The sequence below is a fragment of the Rattus norvegicus genome, chromosome 10 (assembly GCF_036323735.1).
Source record: "Rattus norvegicus strain BN/NHsdMcwi chromosome 10, GRCr8, whole genome shotgun sequence".
NCBI classification, from domain to species: domain Eukaryota; kingdom Metazoa; phylum Chordata; class Mammalia; order Rodentia; family Muridae; genus Rattus; species Rattus norvegicus.
The window spans coordinates 42,390,095-42,415,912 of record NC_086028.1 but is presented as its reverse complement, the minus strand read 5'-3'; the positions used below and the strand labels follow the sequence as shown (position 1 = coordinate 42,415,912).

Below are 25,818 nucleotides of genomic sequence, written 5' to 3'. Positions count from 1 at the left end.
TCGGGAAAGAGTAGGGAGGCGGTGGGACAGAGGAGTGTGTGAACAGGTCACAGAAAGCCCAGCTGTGTAATTTCCCAGGACGCTCAGCAGTGTAGTCGCTGCGCACAGCTGGGAAGGAGCCACTGTAAGAGGAACAGCCTAGGGCAGGCCCTGAGAGAGATGGGGGTCTGTTGACTCTGCTGTTGCAGGTGGACAAGCTGGGGGTTCTAAGAGTGGACGACACCTTGGAGTGAGTGTGTGGAGAAGACCATTTGCACCGTTTGTCACGTGCTCCCTCAGGCCACAAATACCTTCATGTTGTCTAATGGGATTCTCTGACTTGAGGGTTGTAAAGCCAAGGTAGGAGGAAGCTGGGACAGGAGGCTGCGAGGAGGAGAGCAGGAGAGAGAGGACAAAGGCTTGTCCACCACAAACCAGTCACCAATCTGCCAGATGCAGTTAGAACAGCCAGCAGGCTTATATTTTCTGTCCCTGTGAGAGGCACTGTCCCAAGTGCCTTACGGTCTACAGTCTAGTGTCTAGTAATTCATTTAACAATCAGGGTTCCTAAAAGGAAGTGGATCTTAACTATTCCTTTTCACACATGAAAGAGCTGAAGCACAGAGGGGTCAGGTAGCTGTGGCTATGGTCACAGAGCAAGTGGGAGTCAGGGGTGAGATCAGAGGCTAGCTACTTCCGGGCTTGCAGCTAAAAACCGGCTAGCTGCAAGACAAGGAAGGCTTCCTACTGCTGTCTCAGGTTCCCAGACTTTACTGGATGCCCGAGAAGTGGGAGGCTGTGAGCTGTGAGGCAGTCTGTCTTGGATGTCATTTCTGGCTGCACCTGTGCGTTTCCTCAACCTCCAGGCAAGATGCACAGGCAAGAGGTTCTGCATATTGACATGGTCACAAGGTTAGATGCACACAGACACTGCTTGGTGCTGCTGTGGTAAATGCTACCCGCAGGCTGACTTGCCAAACTTATTTGACACCTCTATCCTTCTGCCTCTATAACAGACACAAAACCTCATGGCTTCCCACACTGACAGAAGGACCAGATCCCAGAATCTCTGGCCACAAGGTTCTGGACAAACTTCTAGAAAAAAGAAGATGAAGCTTGACAGGACGGAAGCAGTGCCTTTTACCCAGAATGTCCTGCTTGATCAGACTGGTCTGTATGTCTATAGGGTATTGTCTTCATTGTTATTTGATAGAGCAGGGTCTGGCCCACTGTGGGTGGCGCTATCCCTAGGCAGTAGGCCTGGGTTTTGGAAGAAAGCTGGCTAAGCAGAAGCTAGGACCAAGCCGGTAAGCAGCATTCCTCCATGGCTTCTGCTTCCGTTCTGGCTTAATCTCCTGACTTGACTTTCTTCAATGGTGAACTGTGACCATAAAAGCAAACATTTCCCTCCCCCAAGTTGCTTTGGGTCATGCTGTTTATCACAGCAATGAAAGCAAACTTAATTAGCCCCCAGATATGAGAAGTAACCAGCCCTGTAAACAGGTAGGCAGGAAAGTGAACGGATCTGTGACTTTTCACCTCTATTACTCATCTAGTTTTCCGTTCACAGCATCTCCAAACCTATAACAGGGGATTAGAATAGGATCTTCTGCTGGGATGTTGTGAGCGGGAAGGGAGATCATACGTAAGATCTTCATAGTAATCTGCATAAGTAGGGGATCATATACCACACTGCTCGAGGACCGTTTTTTTGGGCAGCGCCCCTTTGTAAGCACGGAGCTCGGAAGGCAGAGCCAGGGTGGGTGAGGCCTACCTCGGTCACTGAAGTCATCGACCAACACGATCTCCGCCACGAGTTCTGGGGGCGAGCGGTTGAGCACGCTGTGAACGGTGCGCAGCAGTGAGGACCAGCCCTCGTTGTGGAAAGGGATGATGATGCTGGTGTTGGGAAGCGTCTCCAGGTAAAGCTTACTGTTGCAGCTGGAGGGAGACACAGAGGAGAGAAGACACAGTCACCATTCAGATCTCACACTGTGGCAGGAACGCAGATGCAGCTTCAGGCTACATGGGAGCCCCCTGTCCTTTCCAGACGTTAGGGTGGGAGAGAGGTGGACAGACCTCAGCCGCTGCAGGACTTTGTTCTCCTTGGTCCCATGGTGTCCTATTTCCACTGCTAGCAGAGTAGGCCCTTTGCAAATGATCCCTGTCCTAGTATGAAGTCAGGTTCACAGATATGCATGTATGCACGCAGGAACACATGCACACATGCATGAACACACGCACGAACACAAGACTCTGGCTCCTAATGACTCTAGAAGTTTCCCAAGTTGGGTGCCTTTGTTGAAATGAAGTGACTCTTCTGGGCTCAAGGAAGGGATCTGGTCACCAGAATTATGATCAGAAGTTTGGATAGGGTCAGGAGAAGTTCAGTTTGCCTTTTTTTCCCTCCAATTTGCATTTGAATCCTAGGTTTGTTCAACACGGTCCTTTCACTCTACACAAGTACAAACACAACCTTATCTAAAACGCTACAAAGTCATAAAACTCAAAACAAATCTTATAGTCCTGACTGTACGTACAAAAAAGCAAAAAGAGATAACGTATACACATTGCCAAGGTTAACCTGCCGCACCATCACCAGGAATGGCCGGTGACAGTGGGGGTGGGGTAGGTTTCCCCGTGGTGCTGGCTCACCAAGTTTAGAAAGTAACAGAGACACGGGGACAGAAAAGACAAGCATTTATAAAGGAATCCTTCAAAGGTTTTTTAACCCTAGAAGTTGAAGAGGGTTCATGAAGGGGACATGGTCAGGCCTAAGAGAACAGCAGCTTGGTCCTTTACCCAGATGTGTGACAGCAATAGCAAGGGTGTGACCAGGTTGTCGACAGGTCCTAGGTCATCAGTGGAAAACAGAGTGCTGCTCTACAGAGGCTTGCTTTTCCCAGCTGGCTGTCCCAGGAGAAGCTGAGTGTGCCTTTAATCCTAGCACTGGGTGTGGGTTATAGAGTCAGTTCCAGGACAGTGAAGACAGTCACTACAGTGAGATCCTGTCTCAAAAACAAAACAAAACAAAACAAAACAAAAAACAACTAAAAAGAGGGTCGGATACTTAGTTGGTGCCCAAGTTTCCCTGGTCTTACGTTCTCCTACAGTTGGCTGGTGTGAATGAAGATCAAAACCAAGTCTATACACTGTGGACACGTCTCCCGCGTCTCTTGAATTGCCCATCTTTTCCTTATAATTTGTGTGCTGAAGACACCGGGTCATGTTTGTTCCAGGATTTGCGTTGGTCTGCATTTGGTTATTTCTATCTCTTTATGCAGGACATCTCTGTCCCCTCCATTTGGTGCCTGGAAGCTGACATAGAAGCTTTACTTAATTAAATGAGATATCTTTGCCTCCACTTCAGAGCAGGTCCTGCTTATGTGTTATGGGGCACGCTGCCCACTGTGGATTCCTCAGAATATTCTGTGTACACACACACACACACACACACACACACACACACACACACACCCCAAACATCATTTACAAATAGATAATTTTACTTAGTTTCCAACCCAGAAGCCATCTATCTATCTACCTGCCACCATCTATCTATCTATCTATCTATCTATCTATCTATCTATCTATCTATCTATCTATCCATCCATCCATCCATCTATCCATCCATCCATCCATCTTGATCCATCTTGTCTGATTGTCCTGGCTAGAGTTTGTAAAACAATATTGGGTGAAAGTGGCAAAGGCAGCTGTCTTGTCCTGATGTGATCTTGGGATGGGTTGGGGGGACGACACATGGACCTTTTTATCCTTGAATGTAATGTCCGTTTCCTTTCCCATCGGTGTCATTTACCGAGGGGTTCTAATATTCTTAGTCTGTTGAGCCTCTGGCTCCAGCTGCCCACTGCCGAGGTTACAGGCGTGCAGCCACGCCCATCTTTTTTACACAGGCGCTGGAGAGCCGGACTCAAGTCCTCACACTTCCACTGCAAGTGCCCTCGCCGGCTGTGACAGCCTTCTCAGCCCATTTTAGGTTTTTAAAGAAGTGAGCGAGTCCAGTTCTGGAGAACAATATCTAAGTCAGTTCGCTCCGCTTAAGATTATTATGCAGAAGGAAAGCTAATCTATTTGCTTTATAATAAACTCTGTTTTGCTTCAGGAGAGATGGACGGGAAGAGGGAAGGGAAAAGGAAGCAAGGGGGAGCAGAGAAGACAGCTGCTCTGAAGGCATCGTCCTGCCTGGACCAGCAGCCTCAGTACAGCTAGGAGCGCGCTGGAACACTAACTCTCTGGCCCATCCCAGACCGCCTGCCTAAGAGCCTCTCAGGGCGGTCCCTAGCGGTTTGTTTTTAACAGATCTGGAAGTTCAAGGGTCACTGTGTTAAATATTCAAACTCACGACGCCCTGCAGAAAGCTTTCCTGGGATCCTGAGGACAGCGGGGATGGTGACTTGAGGATGCTGGAGGGAGGCTCATGTAAGGAGGTGACAGTACCAGTAGGTTAGGGGAGGAAGAGGGGAGTGGAAGGAGGTGGAGAGAGGAAGAGGCAGGAGAGGCAAGGAAGGGGTCCGAGGAGGGAGCTGGAGCTCCATGATGGGCTGACACCTGAGGATCACTTTCCTATCTAAACTCTGATGTGACCCCCAGGGCAGAACGTGTGGGCATGTCATCCCGGCGTGAAGGAAGGCCTGAGAACCGAGGAATGGAGGCAGCCACTTAAGCGTCCCACTGACAGGGCAGTCTGCAGTGACACCACTGAGTTTGAAGCCCTGAAAGGAGTCAGCTCTGTCTCGGTACCTGTGCACTGGGGGACAGCTTGTGGGGGTGGAGGGGCAGGCTCCAGAAACGAGAAAGGAGCCTGAGGAAAGAGCGAGGGTGAGAGAGCACGCCTGGGATGTGGGCACTATGCCAGGATGTTCCCCTTGGCTCCTTAGCTATAAGCTGGCCTCTCAGGCCCTCAGGAGGGACCCTATCATCCACTGTGTGGCTTGTGGTTTCTCAAGTCCTCACACCCCAGCATAAGGCCATCCCCTAAGAGGTGATGCTTGGGTCCCCACGTCCCCATCCTCAGGGACCCACAAAACTCTGGCCAAGGGACAAATCTGGCAGATTGTTCTTGTGTGACCCTGTCTGAGTTTTGTTTCTATTGTGATGACAAAATACCCTGACAAAAGAAACTTAGGAGGAAAGGGGTGCTTCTTCTGGTCACAATACCAGGGTACAGTCCACCATATCAGGGAACCCACTTAAACATGACAGCCACAGTCAGGAGCGGTGAGAACTGAAGGAATTGCGTGCCTAGTGTTCAGCCCACTCTCTGTGGCCACACACCGGTGTTCAGCCTCCTTCCTAAGCCGGCACCCCCAGCCCTTCTCTCTGATGCGCCTGACTGGAGCAGAATGAGTGGTGTGCAGCTGTCCTCCCAGCCCTGAAAGCCCGGGTGCTGATGGGGTGGGAAAGGGGGAAGGTGTCTGCTTGGAGTCCAAGGCCAACTCTAGCTATGCAGAAACCTAGTGTCAGGACCAAACAAGACGGAAACAGCAGCCAGCTGCTCACAGCTGGCTGGAATCAGGAGCGGGAAGATGTGTGGGACAAAAGAGCCAAAGCTAAGTTCTTTATGCAGCCGGTCTCCATTCATAGACGCATTGTTGAGAGCCAGCCACACACACCTGCTCAAGGCGGCCAGAGGAACAAAGTTTACTGCCACTTAGTCATGGCCTCAGCCCTATCAGGCAGCACTGCATAGATTCACATTCCTGACTCGCCCCTGAGTTCAGATGCAGGCAGTCTCAACCAGACTTGGTTTATGGTTTATTTTTTTAAACCTGTATGATCCTACATTCTTGAAACTTTGCTCTGGTCATAAACAATTGTTTTTCTTTTCTTTTTTTGAGACAGGGTTTTGCTAGCTAGTCAAAAGCTGGCTTAAAGTTCACCATAATCCTCCACCCTCTGCTAACGACTGTGGTCCCTGGGAGGCATCATGGCAGACGGGTAGGCGATAGCTGCTAGGACAAAATGGACTTTACCCTAAGACGCTCAGTTCATGAAAGGGAAGCTGGAAAGAGTTACAGGGTCCAGAAGGTTCTGCCACGTGTCCCCAGAAGCAAAGAACTGGAAAGTACCAGTATGGCTCGTCTTTCTACAATGGAGAGGGTCATTCCTGAGGAGTACCACACAGTTATGGAAGGTAGCTGACAAACTCGAGCATAACACATAAGATGAACAGTCCAACCGCATTGTTGTAAAATCAAAACAAGCACTGAACTCACCAAATGGTTTTTGTGCACCGCTTGGGCAGAACTGGGACCTGAGTGCATGGGGATGGGAGACTGCTGGTCCCCCAACCTCCATCCCAAGCCAAATGTGGAGAAGAGAACTTGCCACAAGGAGGGTGCTCTGTTCTGTTCCTAAACTAAGCTGCTTAGCTTGTCACAGTGCTTCCCCGATACAAAGGAGAGAGGTGATGCTCTCCTTTCATTCCACTGCCACAATAAACACCACAACCAAAGGCAACTTACAGGAGGATAGGGTTTTATTTTAGTTAACACTTCGGGGTCATAGTCCATCACTGAGGGTTGTCCGAACAGGAAATTTATGCACAAACCTTGGAGGAATGTTGCTTGCTGACTAGCTCACAGGCTCATGCTTAGCTAGCTTTCTTATATAGCTCTGGACCACTTGCCTAAGGAATGGTGCTGCCCACAGTGGGCTGGACCCTCCTACATCAATAATCAATCAAGGCCTGTCAACAGACCAACTAATAAAGACAGATGATCAATTGAGAATCTCTTTTTGGGGGATTCTAGATACCTTCGCCTTTCCTTTGTGGTTGTCCTCTTCTTTGAACTTTTTCAAGACCAGCATCACTGAAAATTCCACTCATCTCTAACCAGTCCAACTGGATTTCAACTGCCTCTTCCTGGATAGGTGTGTGTCATCTCCGACATGGAGTATGAAATTCGTGGAGTATGGAGCCTGTGTTGGCCATGCTTGATGGACTTTTCTAGTTAAACCTGCTCCAAGTGCTAGTTCAAGGATGTTCAGTTATTAACAAGCAAACTACTACGATCCCTTCCCCCTCTCTGTGAGATGTGGGCCTCTATATGAGGATACAGTGGTAGAGGTCATGTGCTTTGACCTGCCATCTTCTAGCTGTGTTGACTTTAGTCAAGAGCACCCTTAAGAGTCAGCCCAGATCGTGCAGTGGGAGACCTCCATGAAATCATGCCGAAGGGGCTGGAACCATATTGTAACTGGGAAGTGCCCCACCCAGAGACCACCACACCAACAAACAAAAACACATGATAAATGGAAGCTTTTATTAAAGATGAATGCAGCATCTATTTCTAGGAGATTTAGAAAATGTCTCTGTGTGTAAGAACAATAGAGCAACAGTGAAAAATCCAAACTCAGACGTACAGACCACCCCTAAGCTGGTGTGGCTGTGGGTGGATTTGGGCAGCATGTGTTGTGGGTGATACATGCCTGTTTTGAGTTTTAGCTGACAGGCAGCCAATCTCCATAGTTTCCAACCTAAGGCCTGAGCCTGCTGAAATCTGGCTTAAAAACGGAGGGGGTGGGGAAGTCAATTGGAGAAATTTTATTGGCTGCCATTTTACTTCAAGGCTCGTAAACCTTTAAATCTTGATATTGGGTCCAGTGGATCAATAACTGCTATCTTAAAAAACACCCCATGGTTCAGAAGGAAATCGTTTGATTTTTAGAGGAGAGCTGATGCATCTCCCGAGAAAGTAGAGGTGCTGGAGAGAGACCTGGGCTTCCTTTCCCAGTGCACAGACCTCCCCACCCACAAGGGCTCTCCGCCCATAGCTGCCTCTGTAACCAACTGTCACGTCCCTGCTGGCAGCCAGAATTCCGAATCCTGGGTGCTTCTGGGCCACTCCATTTTAAAGGTATCCACCAGGCTTACTTTACGTCATAAATCAAAACGAGAAAGGATGGAGACTGCTAAACCAGCACTGTGTCTTCTAAGCCTGTCACTAGTCTGCAGAAGTGACGGTGGGTGTGGAGGTGGTGAGTGGGGCTCTTGCTGACCTCTGAACCCTGAAGGCGAACTATTCTAGACCCATTTTTTTGTCTTGGAGATGAAATGCCTTGACCAGAAACAGCCTTCGGAAGGAGAGGATCTAGGTTAGTGGCTCTCAACCTTCCTCATGCTGTGACCTCTTAGTATAGTTCCTCATGTTGGGGTGAGTCCCAACCACAAAACCATTTCATTGCTACTTTATAAGTGTAATTCTGCTACTGTTAGGAGTCAGGGTGTAAGTGTCTGATAGGGCTCCCCCCAAACGGGGTCATGACCCACAGGTGGAGAACCACTGGTCTACATGGTTTATCCTTCCAGGCTGGATACCACCTACCATTGAGGGGAAACTGAGGCAGTAACTGAAAGCATCTTGCCACATCACATCTATAGTTGGGAGCAGAAGTGAATGATGCACTTGCGCTGTCTGCTTGCTCCCAGCTAGCGTTCTCCACCCTTACGCCACCATTCAGAACCCCAAACCAGGGAACCGCACTTCCCACAGTAGCAAGGCACCCCCCCGACCCCAAGAGGTGTTCCAGACGATTCACCTCAACTGAGGCTGCTTTCAGGCGACTCTAGGTTATGTCACGTTGACGGTCAAACCTAACCAGCACAGGATCCACGTAACCTGACAACAGCCGGTCAGTTTTACACTTAGGATCCTGCCGAGCCTCTGCTGTCTTTTGCCCTTCAAGGACAGAGAACTAAAACTACAGTCTGAACACAGCCACTCAAAAATCCCATTTCCAATTTTGACACCAGGGCTCGCTGCCCTGTGGGCACTGTTCCCACCCTGGATGCCTCACCGAATCCTGCTCTTTCCAGGATCACTCCCTCCTGCCTGTGAACTGCGATTCCATCCCCTCAGCAGCTCAGGCCAGACACTGACACCGTCCTCGACTGCTCTTTCACTCACCTCCAGGCAGCTCCCAGGTAGACCCTGCTGCCTCCACCTTCATGGTGTCCTGAGACCAGCCCTGGCTCCTCTGGTGCTCCCGGCTAACACAAGTCACTCTTGCACCTCTTCCTTTGCTGTCCCAGCTTGGTCCCTTGCTTCCACCTTGTGGCTGCCGACAATTATTCATTCTTTGTGTGCGTGCATGTGTGTTTGCGTCTGTGTGCGCTGATTTGTGCGTGTGCATGTGGGCGTGTGTGTGCCACACCGCAGTGCACCCTGGGTGTGTCCACTCTTGCCTTCCATCTTGTGTGAGAAAGACGCTGCTGTCTATGCTAACTGACCCACAAAGCTTCCAGAGTCCTCTTGTCCTCTCCCCTCTGTCTCCATCTTGTCGTGGGAGTGTTGAGGTGGCAGACACACCCACCATGATGTCTTGCTTTAGCTCTTGGAATCTGAACTCAGGTCCTCGTGTGCTTTACCCACCGAGCCATCTTCCCAGCCTCCTTTCTGGGCTCCCTGAATGTAGCTTTACAGTCGCCGCCCAATCTGGAGAGGTCCAAGCCACGATCTTCCTTCTCTTTGCCACAGATCCCAATTACGCGCATTTTAGATGGACTGGGTCATAACGGTTCCAGACTTCTTTTCACTTCTCAAAACGTTTATGTTTTATTCTGGGCGGTTTGTTTTGCTATGCCTTCGAGTTTGCTAACATTTTCCCCCCACGATAGCTAATCCATCATTAGTCTACACATATTAGTTCTGGAGATTGGGAGCTGGAGAGATGGCTCACTGGTTAAGAGCGCTCACTCCTCTTGCAGAGGATTCGGTTCCCAGAACCCACGTGACAGCTCATAACCATTTGTAACTGCAGTTCCGAGGGAACTGATGAGGACACCATATCAGTCATGCACGCATGGGGTGTATACACATATATACAAATACAACACTCATAGGCATGGCATAACACACACACACACACACACACACACACACACACACAGACAGAGTAAAGAGTCTGAGTCTTTCTACATTGTCTACGTCTCTACCTAACTTTATAAACAGAACATAGCTTAGCAGGCTAAGGCCACATCTGTATCAACCCCAGGAGGTTCTGACTGATGACTGTTCTCATTGTCACAGGTCAGCCGCCCTGCTACTCTGCACTCCTAATATTTGGCTGGCTATCAGCATTCACAGGCCAGTGTCTGTCCATCTGCACCCTTGAGCTTTGCATTGCATTACATTAACTTGAAAAACGCTTCTATTGTTCCAGTTCCGGTACGGTGATTTTCAAGCCTGGTCCAGAGGGCTAAAGTGTTCCCGCCGAGGTAAATAAACGCAACCTGGCACTACACCCGCTTCCTCATGAGGTTTCAATTCTGAGCTCTCCCAGCCTGAACGGTGGGTAGAGGCACAGCCATCAGCCTTTGGTGGCGTTTCTCCAGTCTTGCTGGCTAACTCTTTTCCTGCCAAGACTCATGCTGAAGACGAACCCGATGAGTGACCCTCTGCAGGCAGCTCGAGTCCCCTCTGTGCACTCTGGGGATCCACCTGATCTCCCACCCCTAGGCTAGCAGTTGAGGCGTGTGCCACCACATCTGGCTTTTCTGTGGGTACTGGGGATCTCAACTTAGGACTTCGTACTTGTGCTGCAAGCACTTTATCAACTGAGCCCTCTCTCCAGGCCATTTCATTTTATCAGCGTGTGTAATATGACTGTCAGAGGTAACAAGCTTTACCTTCCCTTTTGCTTTTTGCTTGGACTCTGTAACCTGTTGGTGTTGTAGAGAGGCTCTGGAGAATCTGGCCTATTATGATAATCTATACATTCTTTTGAGGAAATCCAGTACATATCATAAATTAACCATGTTAACACAAAAGGAAAAATCAAACGGGGACATGGGAGTGGGGATGTGGTAGGTGAGAGACTCCATTCACACCTATTCCCTCCTGAAGTTCAGTGTTTGGGATGCAGGTTGTGGCTGCAGGCTGCTGACACCCCCATTGTGATTAGCTTAGCACCAGGAAACTGACCATCCAACGGCAGGCACCCCAGGGGAGCCTACAGATCCTACTCACTTCTGCAGTCAAGGTCTCAATGTCCCTTATGTCACCCGCCATGGGTCCTGAAGAGCCTCTCTGTTTGGTTGCCAAGTAGCCAGGCTGGGTTCCCCAGCACGTAGGGAAAGTGGGCCAGCCCACCAGCCAGCCCCTGTTCACGCTAACTTGGCTGGAGGTGCAGAGGGCAGGCCTGCTCAGAGCCAGCTGGCTGCCTCCCACATGCTAGCCCAGCAAGCTGGGGCCAAAGTGCCCAGCTCCTATTCTCTGTGGGTGTGTGTCTCCAGGGTGTCTTCTGGTGTGAATAAAGGTGACTGGCATAAGCACCTCTGTCCTGCTCTTGGGGTGCTGCTGCCAACATTCAGTTTGAAGGGTTAAAAGGAAAAGAGGAACCCTGGTTCCTGCCTGAAAAGTTGTTTAAGCTAAAAGAAATAAATTTACTCATGTGCTCCCACTGACAAACGGAAGGAAAGTCTCCCCTCTAGGGAGAAAGGAGGTCCTCAAGGTATCTGTCTATTTGCTGCTGGAAACTCAGTTTCCACTCTTGGTGACTGCAAAAAGCAGGTGTTAGACATGCTCAACATTAGTAAGCAGGAGGCTAGAGTTGGGTGGACAGGCTGCTGACAGAAGCCTCCTAAGCTCAGATCCCCTTCTCAAGCTGGGGACACATTTCAGGGCAACATTTTTTTTTAAAGACTTATTTAATGTACATGAGCACACTGTAGCCAGAAGAGGATATCAGTTCCCATTACAGATGGTTGCGAGCCACTATGTGGTGGCTGGGAATTGGACTCAGGACGTCTGGAAGAGAAGTCAGTGCTTTTAACTACTGATCCATCTCTCAAGCTCCAGGGCAACATTCTTAATGTGAAGGAAAAAAATACACAAAATAAGAACGAAAACCTGTAGAGATGGCTCAACAGGTGAGACAATTGCTACCAAGACTGAGTTCAATCCCAGGAACCTACATGGTAGGAGGAGAAAAGTGACTCCTGTCAACTGTCCTCTGACCTTCACAGGCACAGACACATGGCATATGCACCATCACACACACACACACACACACACACACACACACACACACACACACACACGAAATTTAAAAAAAGAAGAAAAAGGAAGCAAATCCGGCAGACACCGTTTCCAACTCTGGACTATTCAGTCGAGGATTTACTTACTCTAAAATCATATAAAAATATCCCTCATGTAATCTACTTCCTCCTTATGCCAGGGTAGCAGTTAGTGAGTCCCCTGGGCTGTGGACAAAGGCCTGCCATCCTTGCTATGGGGAGGACAGAGAGCTGAAGGCCCCCAGCAGCAGAACAGTGGGGGATGAGGAGTCCTGATGCTGCCTCCCGGAGCTCACGGCGGTGGGAGGTCGGGACAGTGGGTGTAAGATTTTTACAGTTGTGATAACTGGTGCTCCTGGTGTCAGGCACAGGTTTGGTCTGGTAATGCTCAGTGGCAGCCACTGATCGGAACCCAGCAACACTAGTGCGGCTGAACAACACTCTTCTATGTCAGCAGAAGATTCTAGAGCATGAAACAGTAAGTCCTACAGGCAAGCTCCCCGGGTCCCTCTTCTGTCTCCCCCGGGCAAGAGTTTGATGCAAAGGGTCTAGTCCTAGGGAACAGCCTGTCTTCCAAGCGAGACTTCCCAACGATGTGGTTTCCTAGTCTACCCCCTGCTTGCATCAGAGTCACCTTCAGGGCTTCTGAGGACACTGTTGGCTGACGGCCTTCAGTGCTTCAGGACAGTTAATCTGAGTGGAGGCACAGGAGTGGGCTGGACAGAGTCCAGGGGGTGAACTGATTGCTGAGCAAACCAGATGACCTGGGTTTGAATTCCTAGAACCCACAGGAAAGCTGGACACGGGTGTGTCTGTCATCTCAGCACTCTTCCTGTGAGATGGGAGGAGGGGAGAATTTCTAGGAGCTGGCAGCAGCTAGCCTGCCCTATACACAGTGAATAGCAACAAGGCCCTGTCTCAAACAAAGCAGAAAGTAAGGACCTACACCAGAGGGTTGTCCTTTGATCTCCACATGTACGTGTGACACACGTGCCCCTCACTCACTCTTGCACGTATAACAAACTCCCAGGTGAACCAATGTCACTGTCCTGCAGACACTTGGAGAACTGGCTCCTAGTCTGAGAGAAGGATCACACTGGTTCACCATTCCCAGGCACACCAGCTCCAAGCTTGCTCAAGCTCCTGCAGGGGCTCTGTCCCACCTGGCAGCCGGCAGGCCAGCACCTCATGCGAATGCTTGTTTGTTTTAACGAATTCACAACCCAGAGCAGCGGGCAAACTCCTTAGACAGCGGAGGATGAGAGACGTGACACTCACTTTGGGTGCCGGATATCGGGGAGAGAGCGATTCAGGGAGATTTTATCACTGACGTAGATGTTAAATCCGTTTTCCCGGTATGCCTGGTCCACTCTCTCAGCATCGGTCATGGGGTAAGGCTTCCCCTGTTCTCCATTTCCTAGAGGCAGAGAGCAAATTCAGTGTTGCTGGTTTACCTGACATCTACAAGGGCTGGGGCTGGGGGAAGAATGACTGGGCCTCAGATAAAGCCTTACACCTGGGGCTGGACAGATTGCTCAATGGTTGGTGCACTGGCTGCGCTTGCAGAGAAACTCAGGACTTGGGCCCTAGCATTCACATGGTGGCTCACAACCACCCATAACTCAAGTTTCCAGGGACCACATATCCTCTTATGGCCTCTATAGGCACTATACACCATGTGCTACACAGACTTACATACAGGCAAAATAAACAAACAAAAAAACCAAAACCAAACAAACCTACACTCATACATATAAAAACATATAAAAATTTAAAAGAAAATCTTATACCTAGTCACCTTAGTTACACATTAGTTACATCTGCGTTATTGTGACCAAGGACCTAGGAAAAGCAACTTAATGGAGGAAGGGTTTTATTCCAGAGAGCTCTGTCCATTATCACATGGCTCTGTGCTTCTGTGCCTGTTGTGAAGCAGAACTCGAGGTAGCAGGAGTGTGTGGAAGAGGCTGGTGGGCTCAGGGAGAGAAGGAAGCAGAGAGATGGGGCACAGGAAGAGGCCAGAGTTGAGATTCGGCCCCAGGGACACCCTCTAACCCCCAGTATTCGACTTTCTGTATAGAGGCCCCACCTCTACTTTTGTCTTCCCTCAAACTGTCCATGTATCAGTTTCATCACTGTTGGGTCCCAAACCCTGGTGGTGGTGTTCTGGAGGGCTTCAAAGTATCCAGCCACACCTTCCGGAAACCTCTCTCTCTCCAAGGTTTCTTTGGAAAGTGAATGGATCACTCACTACAAGAAGCCACACCCTCTCCCTCCCTCTGCTCCCTTGACACTGGAGACAACCTGACCTCAGGCAGGCACTATGGACTACTACTAGAGCATATATTAACTAAGCCTGCTTCCAGGCTGTGCGAGGAAACCTTCAAGGATGGACACCGTGCTTTGTCTGTTGAGACTGAAGACTTTCTCTCCGGGCCCTCACTAGACCATCTCTGACAGGAATAAATCTCTTCCCTTGAAGAGGAGTTCATCTTGGTGCTTTCTCCTAAACCCATGTCTTCTAGCATTCCTCTCTATAAAATAATCTTCATCCGGTCAGAGGCCTTCACAGACACCCTGAGTGAGTTCCACTAATCTAAGCGCACCTTAAAAACCCCAGATAACCAAGATTTAAAGAGTACGTTTTCTTCTATTTTTTAAATCATGTGGGGGATGGAGAGATGGATGAGCAGTAAAGGACACTTTCTCACAGAGGATCTGGGTTTAGGTGCCAGTGACCATACTGCAGTTTACGGCAATCTGTAACCCCAGTTCTGGGGTATCTCAAGCCCTCTTCTGTCCTCCTCAGGCACCAGGTACACATGTAGTACACATACATACGCACAGGCAAAACACTCATACATAAAATGAAATAAATAATTTTAATTTTTACAAAAATTGTGTCTCTCTCTCTTTTTCTCTCTCTCTCTCTCCCTCCCTCCCTCTCCCCCTCCTCTATCTCTCTCTCTGTGTCTGTGTGTGGGTATGTGCAGATATGAGTGCAGTGCCTGTGGAAGCCAGAAGAGGGCAGCATATCCTCTGGAGCCGGAACTATAAGGCAGTTAAAAACTGCCTGACTTGGACCAAACTTGCAAAGAGTCGTCTTTCCATCCCCTAACAATCAAAACGAATTTCACCCAAGCATCCCCCCAAATTGTGCAGAGGGAGTGGGAAGAGGGGGAGGGGTATCATTCACTTGGCCAGGATCCTGTTCTGTACTGCACGGATCTTTTCCCTGGAGTCCCCATAGCAATCCTGTACTTGAGAACTGTCACTCTGAATGATACTGAGATTCACAAAAGGCTACAGAACCAAGGGTGATGGCTGAAGCCCTTGCTCCCTGCACTCCCTCCAGAGTGAGAACCCCCTGCCCACTCAGTCTCCCCAGACAGGAGGCAGATCTACCTTCTCTGAGCTGAAGAACCTTCAGCTACAACCGTCTCCTCTCATATTGGCAGCCAGCATGTCTGAGGGAGTCAAATGAGAGGCTACCCAGTGATAACTTTCTGTGAGCTGTCAACCACCAGATAAACTTGAGGCTGCCTGATTATCATCACCTAAGTGAGGCAAATGTTCTGTGTCAATCAAAAGTGTCATAAACAAGGGCTGGGGTGTAGCTTAGTGGCAGAGTGTTTGCCTAGTACCTCTGAGGTACTGGCTTGGGGCTGGGTCCTCAGTACTGCTGTAAATAAATAATAATTTTTTTTTAATGCCGTGATGATAAAAAGATGCTTTGATTTCTCTTTAAAGTTGGGAGATAACTTAAGAGCGGCCTTATCTAATGTGCCAGGTCTGCTTGGAAAGTTCTGCTGCAAGTTCCAGACTCAGTGGACTAAGGGTTGGCAATCTCTGTGCCGTCTGTCAGAGAAGGGTCTCTAATGTTCTGAGAGCATGTTCTCTGGGGTCCCCGTGAGCTTCTGGTGACTGAGAAAGGAGAAAACTCTGGGAAAAGCACCTCGAGGGTCCGCCCTACTGTGCCCAACAGTCAGCCACTCCAGAGCCTGCTTAGGGCCAACTGTCCTCTGGGTGTCACAAAACCAAGGTCACCGAGGCTGCTCAGATGCAGCCGGTGGAGAGGCCTGACCTCTGCTCAGAACGAGACTCCAGGAGACATGAACAATAGTCAGTCCCAAAGGCTGAGTAGAGAAGAGAGGGCAAAGGCCAGCCAGCCGGACCGCAGTGCAGCATTCTGGCAAGGCTGTGGCTTCTGTCTTCTCAACAGACAAGGTCCTCTGTGATGGCGGAGGAGGCCACTTGGTATGGAGGACCGGGTGTGTACTTAGCACTCCTCAGTCTTGTTAATGGCTTTTTCTTTCTTCTTCTTCTTTTTTTTATAATTAGGCAACTTCATAAATTGCTTAAAAAATATTTACTCTTTAATACTTATGTATAATTTTATTTCAACAAACAAGAAATTAAACAGTCATTTGCTTTTCTTAATCTCTCTGCTATTCTTTCTTCCCTTGCCAGGCAGCCCGATATTCTAATAATTCAGGCACAACTGCCTGGCCAGCTGTCTCTTTGGAGATGTTTCCTTTCTTAAAGGAGCACCCTTCTGATTCCATGTAACATCCTGGGCACACAGAGCAGCATGTGCCAGGGCTGGGGACGTCCTGGGCATGAGCTCAGTTATTACACCTGCTCTCTTCTGAGCTTCCTGCTGAGTTGGTTTGGTCATAAATAATTTAGAAGGGACACCTTTAACCCAGATCACCACACACCATTCCCATTGCTCTAGCTGCTGTATCCACTTTCCACTCAAGCAAAGCAAAATTATAGCCACCTTCTCGCTCCACACACTCAGAGCAACCTTCTGAGGCCCCCCCAAGCTAACTGCATGAGGTCATCCATGGGGAGACAGAGGCTCAGGAAGGGCAGAATGCCAGTGGCCTTGCAGCTGCCCTCCTGACCTTTGTCTGGATTCTCCACATGGTCTCTGTACCTATTTACACCCCCCTCCCCCCGCCTGCCGGCCTCACAGGGATGATGACAAAGCCCTGTTAGCAAAAGGAGTCTGTAGTCGGTGAGGAACTGGCTCTGCCTTTCAGTCCTGGGTTTGAATCCCAGATTGGCCTTGCTCTCTCCCTGGGTGATGGCTACACCTCTCTGGGGCACAGATCCCCTCTTATTCAGCCTGCCATAAAGGCCGGTCAGGTTGCTGAGGGTGGAAGTTTGTCCATGTTCAATCCATGTAGATTCGAATCACCGTTCCTCACTTTGGGATGGGACTTGCTAGGATAGAGACACGGTCACGGGCTGATATGCAGGTGGCAGGGAGAACTTGAAGACAGAGGATCTGGTGCTGACAGCAGAAGTCAGACGGTCAGACAGGTGAAAGGTCAGACGGGAATTAGGAAGGACAGTGGGTGGCAGGCAGGAAGTGAACAAGAGGTCCAGATACCCCTAACACACTCAGCACACTTGCACACACCCATGGCACACTCACACGATGCCCACACTTGGCCCCGCCCTCCATACCTACGCGCTGCGCATCCCTCCTGATAGCCTCCTTGTTATGCCAGTCCTTCAGCCTTTGTTCAGCTCCCAAGAAAAGTGTCTTTTTTTGCCGACTGTGTAATTCCTTTAAAAAAAAAAAGAAAGAAAGAAAAAGAAGAGACTGTGAAAAGGAAGACAAAGGGAATATTGGCAGTAACAATGGCCCAGAGGGTACACTGCTTAAAGAGAAGACTATCACCTGCCCAGACCTCAGCATCTTCCTAAGTGCCGGCCATGTATGTGCCCGTTAGATGGGCAGAGGCCAGGGGGACACAAGCTCAGCACCACCCCTTGGGAACTTGCCACCCAGGAGAGGAAGGAGAGACAGGCATACTCGTTTCATCCACGAGACAAAGTGCCAAGTGTGTGGCTGCCCAACGGGAAGGTATGTGAAACGGCCCTGACAGGCGAAGCAAGCTGCTTTAAACTCTGAAGAAGGAAAATGAGGCTGGGTGTGGTGGTGAGCCCCTCTAATCCTAACACCTAGGAGGTAGAGGCAGGGAGACCACAGGCTCTAGGCCAACTTGGTCTTTACAGTGAGACATAGTCCCAGGTCAAAAAAAGACAAAAATAAGCAGAGGCCAAGGGGTGCAGTTCAACGATGCTAAGTTCGCTTAGCATTTGCTAGGCCCTGGTTCAGTCCTCAGAACTCCAAAGGAACAGTCAAGAAGTACATGATGTTGGTTTGAGTAATATTTTTTTTCTTTTTTTTTTTTTTCTTTTTTTCCGGAGCTGAGGACTGAACCCAGGGCCTTGTGCTTGCTAGGCAAGCACTCTACCACTGAGCTAAATCCCCAACCCCGAGTAATATTTATTTTTTAAAGATGTATTTAACTTGTATGTATGTATGTATGTATGTATGTATGTATGTATGTATGTATGTATGTATGTGTGTGAGGGTAGGTGGAGGCGTATGTCTGTGGAGGTCAGAGGAGGGCGTCGGATACCCTGCAGCTGAAGTTACCAGCAGTTGTGAGCTGCCAGACACAGGTGCTAGAACTGAATGTAGTCCTCTGCACAGACCAGGGCACACACTTAACCACTACGTCATCTCTCTACCCCAGCATACTCCACTGAACCCAACCCACCTTCTCTAGAACAGCAGCATTGTAACACATAATTGTGCATTTTACTACTCTCTCTTTGGACGGAGACTTGGAACTCCTCCTGGCTTCGAGTCACTTCCAATATCTCCCCAGTGCTCTAGAACTGCAGGTGGCTAACAGCTGCAGCCAGGCCAGAGGCTTGGAAATGAGTGTCAGGTGCTGGGGTGACAGACGCCTGCTTTCACAAGAGTCCTGGGAACCCAAAACCAGGTTCTTACACTTGCCCAGCCAAGGGCTTGACCCACCGAACTCCAAGCACACAACTGATAAGTAACATCGATCATGTACTATTATGGAAAAAAGCACCCCAAGACTGCAACCCAGAGGTACTCGGATGCTTCCACAACACTGCACACTCAGAGGCGTGTCTCTGAAAGTTGAGTTCCTTTTCTTTGTTTGCAATCATCTTCTGATACTTTTCCTCCCCCCAGCTTCCAGAACATTCCCTTGCCACAGGCAAGGAAGGCAAAGAGAAGGAATGCTTTGAGGACATGAGCTAGTTGGGGATCCTGGGGAATGGACTGGAAATCCCTTTAGACAGCAAACTGTAAATGCATGTTGATGTGCTCAGACTGACTGTGTCTGGGACCCATGTGCTCTTAGTCAGCATTCCGAAGGAATCCATCACGGCCCCAACAGCCGCTCACTCACTCATCATCCAAATGGAATTTTAATCTTTGTTTAATCACCCCTTGGTGTGTCTGGCACCCTCTGAGGAGAGGAGAGAACAAAGCCAACTCCAGTCTGCTAGGGAAGAAAGACTGGTCAGAGCACACACTCCAATCCTGAGACTGCAGACTTGGCAGGGCCCATCAGCAAGGGTGCTTGAACCTCTGGCCCAGAAGAAAATGGAAAGGGTTGTGGGCTTCAGCCACGTCTCGGGCTGTATTAGGGGACCGTCTTTGCTGCAGATGTTAGGGTGATTCCCTGGACTCCTCCCTTCAGAGGAGCTGGAAGTTTGCTTTAGGATCCCATGCACTCTTTGATGTCAAACATTAAGTATATTATTCTAATATCCTTCCTCTGTGTGCATTCGTGTGTGTGTGTGTGTGTGTGTATGCTTGCACACAGAATCACACACACACACACACACACACACACACACACACACACACACACACACACCCCAGAGTGGACCAGGTAGAACTGATCTAGCCAAATGGATAGAGTCGTTTTATATAAGGTGTGGTAGTGCGATGAGAATGGCCCCCACAGGCTCCCAGGCTCCAATCCAATGCTGGTCACCACTTAGTGAAACTGTCTTGGAGGTGTGGACTAGTGCAGTCTTGTTGGAGGGTTGTGTCACTGGGGGGTGGGCTTTGAAGTTTCAAAACCCCATGTCAGGCCCAGCGTCTCTCTGACTCCCTGCAGGTCAGGATGTAAAGCACTCGGCTACTGCCCCATTGCTGTGTTTGCCACCATGGTGGTCATGGACTCACTCTCTGAAACTGTAGCTAGCCCCCAGTTACATGCTCTCTTTCACAAGAGTTGCCTTGGACATGGTGTCTCTTCACAGCAGTAGAAGGGAATCTTGACAGTTGTAGGTTGAAATCCTCTATGAATTTTAAGGCCAAACACTGAGTAATTTTCATTCATCCACCTAACAAGGGATTACTGAGGGCCTATCGTGTCCAAGGAATTCTAGGAGAGGCAAAGTGTGATGGGTAAACTCAGGGTCAACTTGATTGGACTTAGCATCATCACCCAGCAGACATACCTTTGGGAGTGTCTGAGAGGGCATTAACCAGAGAGGTTTAACTGAGGAAGCAAAGTACACCCTGAGTGTAGACAGTACCACCCCTGTGGTCCAGGGTCCCAGACCTGACAAAAAAGAATGAATGGAGCGCCATCTCTCTCTTCTTCCCGACTATGGACCAAACGTGACAGTGTCTCACACTCAGCTCCTGTCACCATACCAACCCTGACATGATGGGCTGTATGTAACCTTCCTAACCATTAATTAATATAAACCCTTCCTGGGGCCGGAAGATGGCTTAGTGGCCGAGAGCATTGGCTGCCCTTCAAAAGGACTTGGGTTTTATTGCCAGAACCTACACGGCAGCTCACAGGCATCTGTAACTCTAGTTCCAGGGGATCTGATGCTCTCTTCTGGCTGCCACAGGCACTAGAGAAGTGCAGGGCACACAGACTACATGCGGACAAACGCCCACGCGCATCAAAAAACAAAACAAACCATCTTCCTTCCGTAAGCTGCTTTCCACGATGTTGTCATGGCAAGGAGGAAAGTAGCTAATATCTATAGTTAAACAAGACAGTCCACGTGTTCAATAAATAGGATAAGAAAAGACACACATCACTATACTGTACTGCTTTAAAGGTGGTACAGATAAATTCTCCAGGTATTTAGAAGAGGTAAGGATTCCTACAGGAGAGTCTTTGGGAGGGGTATTGGCTTAACACCCCGATCCTAGCTGCCTGGAAGTTAGTCTTCAGCTCTGCCTGCACCATGCCTGCCTGGACGCTGCCAGGTCCCCATCTTGATGATAATGGACTGAACCTCTGAACCTGGAAGCCAGCCCCAATTAAATGTTGTCTGTGAGTTGCCTTGGTCACGATGTCTGTTCACAGCAGTAAAACCCTAAGACACCGTCTGTCCCCCCTAAACTGTGAACTCCAGAAAAGCAGGTCTCATTTTCAATGACAACGGAATGGACAGACCTGCTCCCCAACCCCCCTTTTTTTTCTGGATGGAGGGAAGGTCACACAGGGATTAGACAGACCTAACACAGTCACAAGGACATAATACCATAAAGGGCTTAACTTTATCCTCTGATCAAATGGCTTCAGGTCAGTTTAATGGGCTGCAAAACTCTAAAGAAAGAGAGGGCTTGCACAACCCGAAAGTGATTTCTGAAAGATGCCCCAGGCTTTGAACTCTCATACCTGCTGTATTCATTGCCAGTCAGCGACCTGTCTGTATTCCTAGCACTGAGGCCAGTGGCAGAGCTTCTGCCCGTCTTTTCTCTGAGGGCTGCTTTCATTTTCGTGGAAGTAGCAGACATTTTAGCTCACAAGCATACACACCCACATACATCTAGTCACACACCCTCCAGGCTTTTCAGTGAGATGAAAGCTCCTATCTTCCTTGATTCGCTCCAATCTGGTCCTAACTGAGAGGAGCATCTTCTATTGAGAAGCCTTTGCTGAGGTGGCAAGGAGCCTGAAGGGGGTCTAGAAGACCCAGCTCTCTCATTCCTTCTGTCCACATTGATGAGGAGGGTGAACAGATATGGTCCCGTGTCTGTCTAGGTCTCTACAATTTGGCCAGAGCATTAACAGACAAATCAGTCTGAAAAATACCTAAGTACCGACAGAAACACGTGCAGAACTAGCTAGTTTAAAGTGTCATGGAGACAGGGATGATGTAGAAAAGTCAATTTAATTTCTAAATACCAGCAATGGAACAATGGGAAGTGAACTAGCATTTACAACAGTGCCAACATATCAAACACTTACAGGACAAACTGAGCAAAATAGGCAAGGTACACATTGAAAACTGCAAGTGGGTGCCTGAGGAGGAAGAGCGATAGGTAAACCAGGACACAGGTGGCATCAGCATCTGGAAAGACTTGAAGTCAAGATGTCAATGCTCCCAGAGGTGGGGCTCCAACATATAGGAGGTAGAGACAGGAGGATCACGAGATTCAGAGCAGCCTGGGATGCATAGTGAGACCCTGCCTCAAAAGCAAAATTATGCTGGTCCTTAAAGGATTGGTCTATAGACACAATGATATCTTTGCAGGGACATGAAGAACTTAGGTAGATAGCTAAACAATGACACACACAGACAGGACAAAGTTTGGTCCATGGCTACGGTGAACAGGAGACTACAGTCTTTGAGTGAGGACAGACAAATGACTAATGAGGTCATGTATAGAACAAACATATGAACAACTCCCCCCACCCCAGAGTGCACACATACATCCATGTACATATGCACACACACACACACATGCTCAATCATACATGTACACACTCACAAGCACGCATGTGCATACAAACTTATTGAATAAACCCTGAACAAAAATGCTAAGGGAGTTGAATGGAAAAACTTTTCAACAGAGGATACTGGAATGACTACATCTGACACACCGAAAACCAACGCAAACTTTTCTTCCAGCATGGTGCTGCTCTCTGCAATCCTGGCACTTGGGAGAGGCTGAGGCAGGAGAATAGAATGCAGGCTAGCCTGGGCTACAGGAAGAATGGGTCACAGACAGACTAGCAAAGCTCAACCTAACTCTCAATGCACACGAAAGGACACTGGGTCACAGAACCAAACAGAAGAAAGAAGTACGTGGGCTACATTCTAGTGACTTGGGGCGATTTAGGCAAATCTTCCTTCCTTCCTTCCTTCCTTCCTTCCTTCCTTCCTTCCTTCCTTCCTCCTTCCTTCCTCCCTTCCTTCCTCCTTCCTTCCTTCCTCCCTTCCTCCTTCCTTCCTTCCTCCTTCCTTCCTCCCTTCCTCCTTCCTTCCTTCCTCCTTCCTTCCTTCTTCCTCCTTCCTTCCTCCCTTCCTCTTTCCCTCCTTTCTTCCTTCCTTCCTTCCTTCCTCCTTCCTTCCTTCTTTCCTCCTTCCTTCCTCCTTCCTTCCTTCTTTCCTCCTTCCTTCCTCCTTCTTCCTTCCTTCCTTCTTTCCTCCTTCCCTCCTTCCCGTTTACACATGAGTGTATGTGAGTCCACATGTATGTGGGCACATGTAAGTGAGTGTGCATGCATGTGGAGCCCAGGGTGTCTGAAATCATCCTGCTCTTCCACCTTCTTCATTGAAGCAGGGCCTCTCAATCAAACCCAGAGCTCACTGGCTAGTCTCAGTAGCCAACTTGTTCTGGGATCTTCTATCTCCACCTTCCCAGGCTGGAATCATAGACGGGCTGCCGTACCCACCTGACGTTTACATGGGTTCTGGGGATCCAGGCTCTGGAGATTTTAATCCTCATGCTGGGCTAAGGGTGAGGTGGGGCACTAGGAGAGAAGTGTTCTAACCACCGGGCAATCTTCCCAGCCCATAGGTAAATGCTTCTTTCTTTTTCTTTTCGTAATTTTTGTAATTCTTGTTGTTGTTCTTCTTCTTTGTCGTCGTCTTCTTCTTCTTCTTCTTCTTCTTCTTCTTCTTCTTCTTCTTCTTCTTCTTCTTCTTCTTCTTCCTCCTCTTCCTCCTTCTTCTTCCTCTTCTCCTCCTCTTCCTCCTCTTCCTCCTTCTTCTTCCTCTTCTCCTCCTCTTCCTCCTCTTCCTCCTCCTCTTCCTCCTTCTCCTCCTCCTCTTCCTCCTAATCCTCTTCTTCCAGACAGGATCTCCCTATAATGGAGCCCTGGCAGTGGTCCTGGAACTTGCTTTGTAGCTCAGGCTGACCTTGAATTCACAGAGATCTGTCAGCCTCTGCCTCCTGAGTGCTGGGATTAAATGTGTGTCACTATGCTCTATGTAAACGCCTGGTAAATAAGACAGCATGACTTTTGCTGGATTGGATGGCATTCATTGCAACTATACCTTTTGTTCTAGGCACAGGCTGTGGACTAGAATATATCTGGAAAGTGTCACTGATGAACACTCAGAACCCCAGGTATCGGTCATTAGGAAACAGGACTCAAACCCACCATAAAGTACCATATCCTACTTAGCAGGATAGTGTAAGTGAACAAACAGAAAACAAGTGCTGGTGGAGAAAATGGAGCCCATGTGATCATTGGTGGGGATGGCAGTGGGAACACAGCTCCTGTGGACAAGGTTGGAGGTTTCTCAAAAGGCTAAACAGAGCGGTATCACATGACCCAGTGACTGTTCACCTAAAGGAATGGACCGGAGATACTCAGACTCATATGCCCGTGTTCACTGCAGCACTGGTTGTGACCACACAAAGACACAACTCAAGTAGTGTTGAGTATAAATAAGGCATGGTCCAGACACACAGGAGAACACAGCTCAACCATAGAAGGGGCAGACGTTCAACATAGACAGACCTTGGAAACATTAATGCTTAGTGAGATAAGCTGGACACAGAAGATGTATACAGTAAGGTTTTAATTCTGTAAGTACCTAGAAGATAAAGTCAGTGAAAGAAAGAATAGAGGTATTACTGTGGAGTAGAGAGGGATGAGTGGCCTTTGGGGAAAGGTAGGGAAATAGTGGTAAAGACAGCAGGGAACATATGTAGAGCACAGAATCACATAGTTGCCAATGGGTGGGACTAAAATGTTACATTTCTCCCTCTTCTGCATGCTAGTTTCCAACACTTACTTATCTAGATGCCAACATGTATGTTAGCATAGTAGGTGCCCTTTGAAAACCAGGAAAGAGCTCAGCTGGTAAACTGCTTGCCTTGCAAATGGAGAGGATCCGAGTTCAATCTCCAGAAGCCACATTAAAAAGTCCACTGTGCCCTGAGCTTGTGACTCCCTCCAACACTGGAAGGCACAAACAGGTGGATCCCTGGTACTGCCTGGCTGGCCAACCTACATCAAGTTCCGGCCAGTGAGAGACCCTGCCTCAAAAGAATGCTATGGACAATGTCTGGGGAATAACACTCAAGGTTGTCCTCTGGCCTCCACACACATGTACACCCCCTGCCTTACATACACACTCACTAACACACATCTGCACACACGTTAAGGAAAGGCTGTTTGAAGTCCCACAGAAAGTTGCCTAGCTTTGTTTATCTAATATAGCATTTCAAAATTTTGCCTGAATAGAAGTCTCCCCTCTCCTACTCACCCCCAGCCTCTGAGAAGTGATTAATGTAGCCAGGGAGAAAACTTGGGGACCTCATTTTTCTGCTAATAATTACAGGGTTCGTGCGAAAGGACACAGCACGGCTCCTTCCCCACACATTTCACAACTGGGTTTTGGATTCTGCTTTGCTTCTTCAAAGCATTTCGATGCTGAGCATGGTGGCACGTGCCTGTGATCCCAGGGAGGATGGCCAGGGCTTTATATCGAGACTTTACCTCAGAAAAGCAAGACACAGCAACCACCACCACCAAGGAAAAGTTTGTAGACATGGAACGGCTCTGCTCAGTCTCAGTAACTTGGCAGGAGGGAAATGAAGTTTGTGGTAACGACTTTAGAAGCACCCGTATCCATCTCTTTAGCCATCCACCTACCCATCGATCCACTCCTTGATCCATCTTCAATGCATTGATCCATCTACACATCCAGCTCCCTCCTGCTCCTGCTGC

General features: G+C 48.9%; 1 protein-coding gene across 9 annotated transcripts in view; it reads right to left on the bottom strand.

Annotated features, from left to right (window-relative positions):
- The window catches only part of Galnt10 (polypeptide N-acetylgalactosaminyltransferase 10), a 146,397-nt gene that overhangs the window by 52,175 nt on the left and 68,404 nt on the right, over positions 1 to 25,818 (bottom strand). For all 9 annotated transcript variants that reach the window (XR_010055122.1, XM_039085107.2, XM_039085109.2 and 6 more), the window contains 3 exons: positions 17,498 to 17,600; positions 13,298 to 13,436; positions 1,754 to 1,920 (listed from right to left, as the gene is read on the bottom strand). Coding sequence is in view for 8 of the 9 variants with exons in the window: in XM_039085107.2 (XP_038941035.1) it covers positions 1,754 to 1,920; positions 13,298 to 13,436; positions 17,498 to 17,600 (409 nt within the window). In the remaining variant the exon portion in view is untranslated. The remainder of the gene's footprint in view (positions 1 to 1,753; positions 1,921 to 13,297; positions 13,437 to 17,497; positions 17,601 to 25,818) is intronic.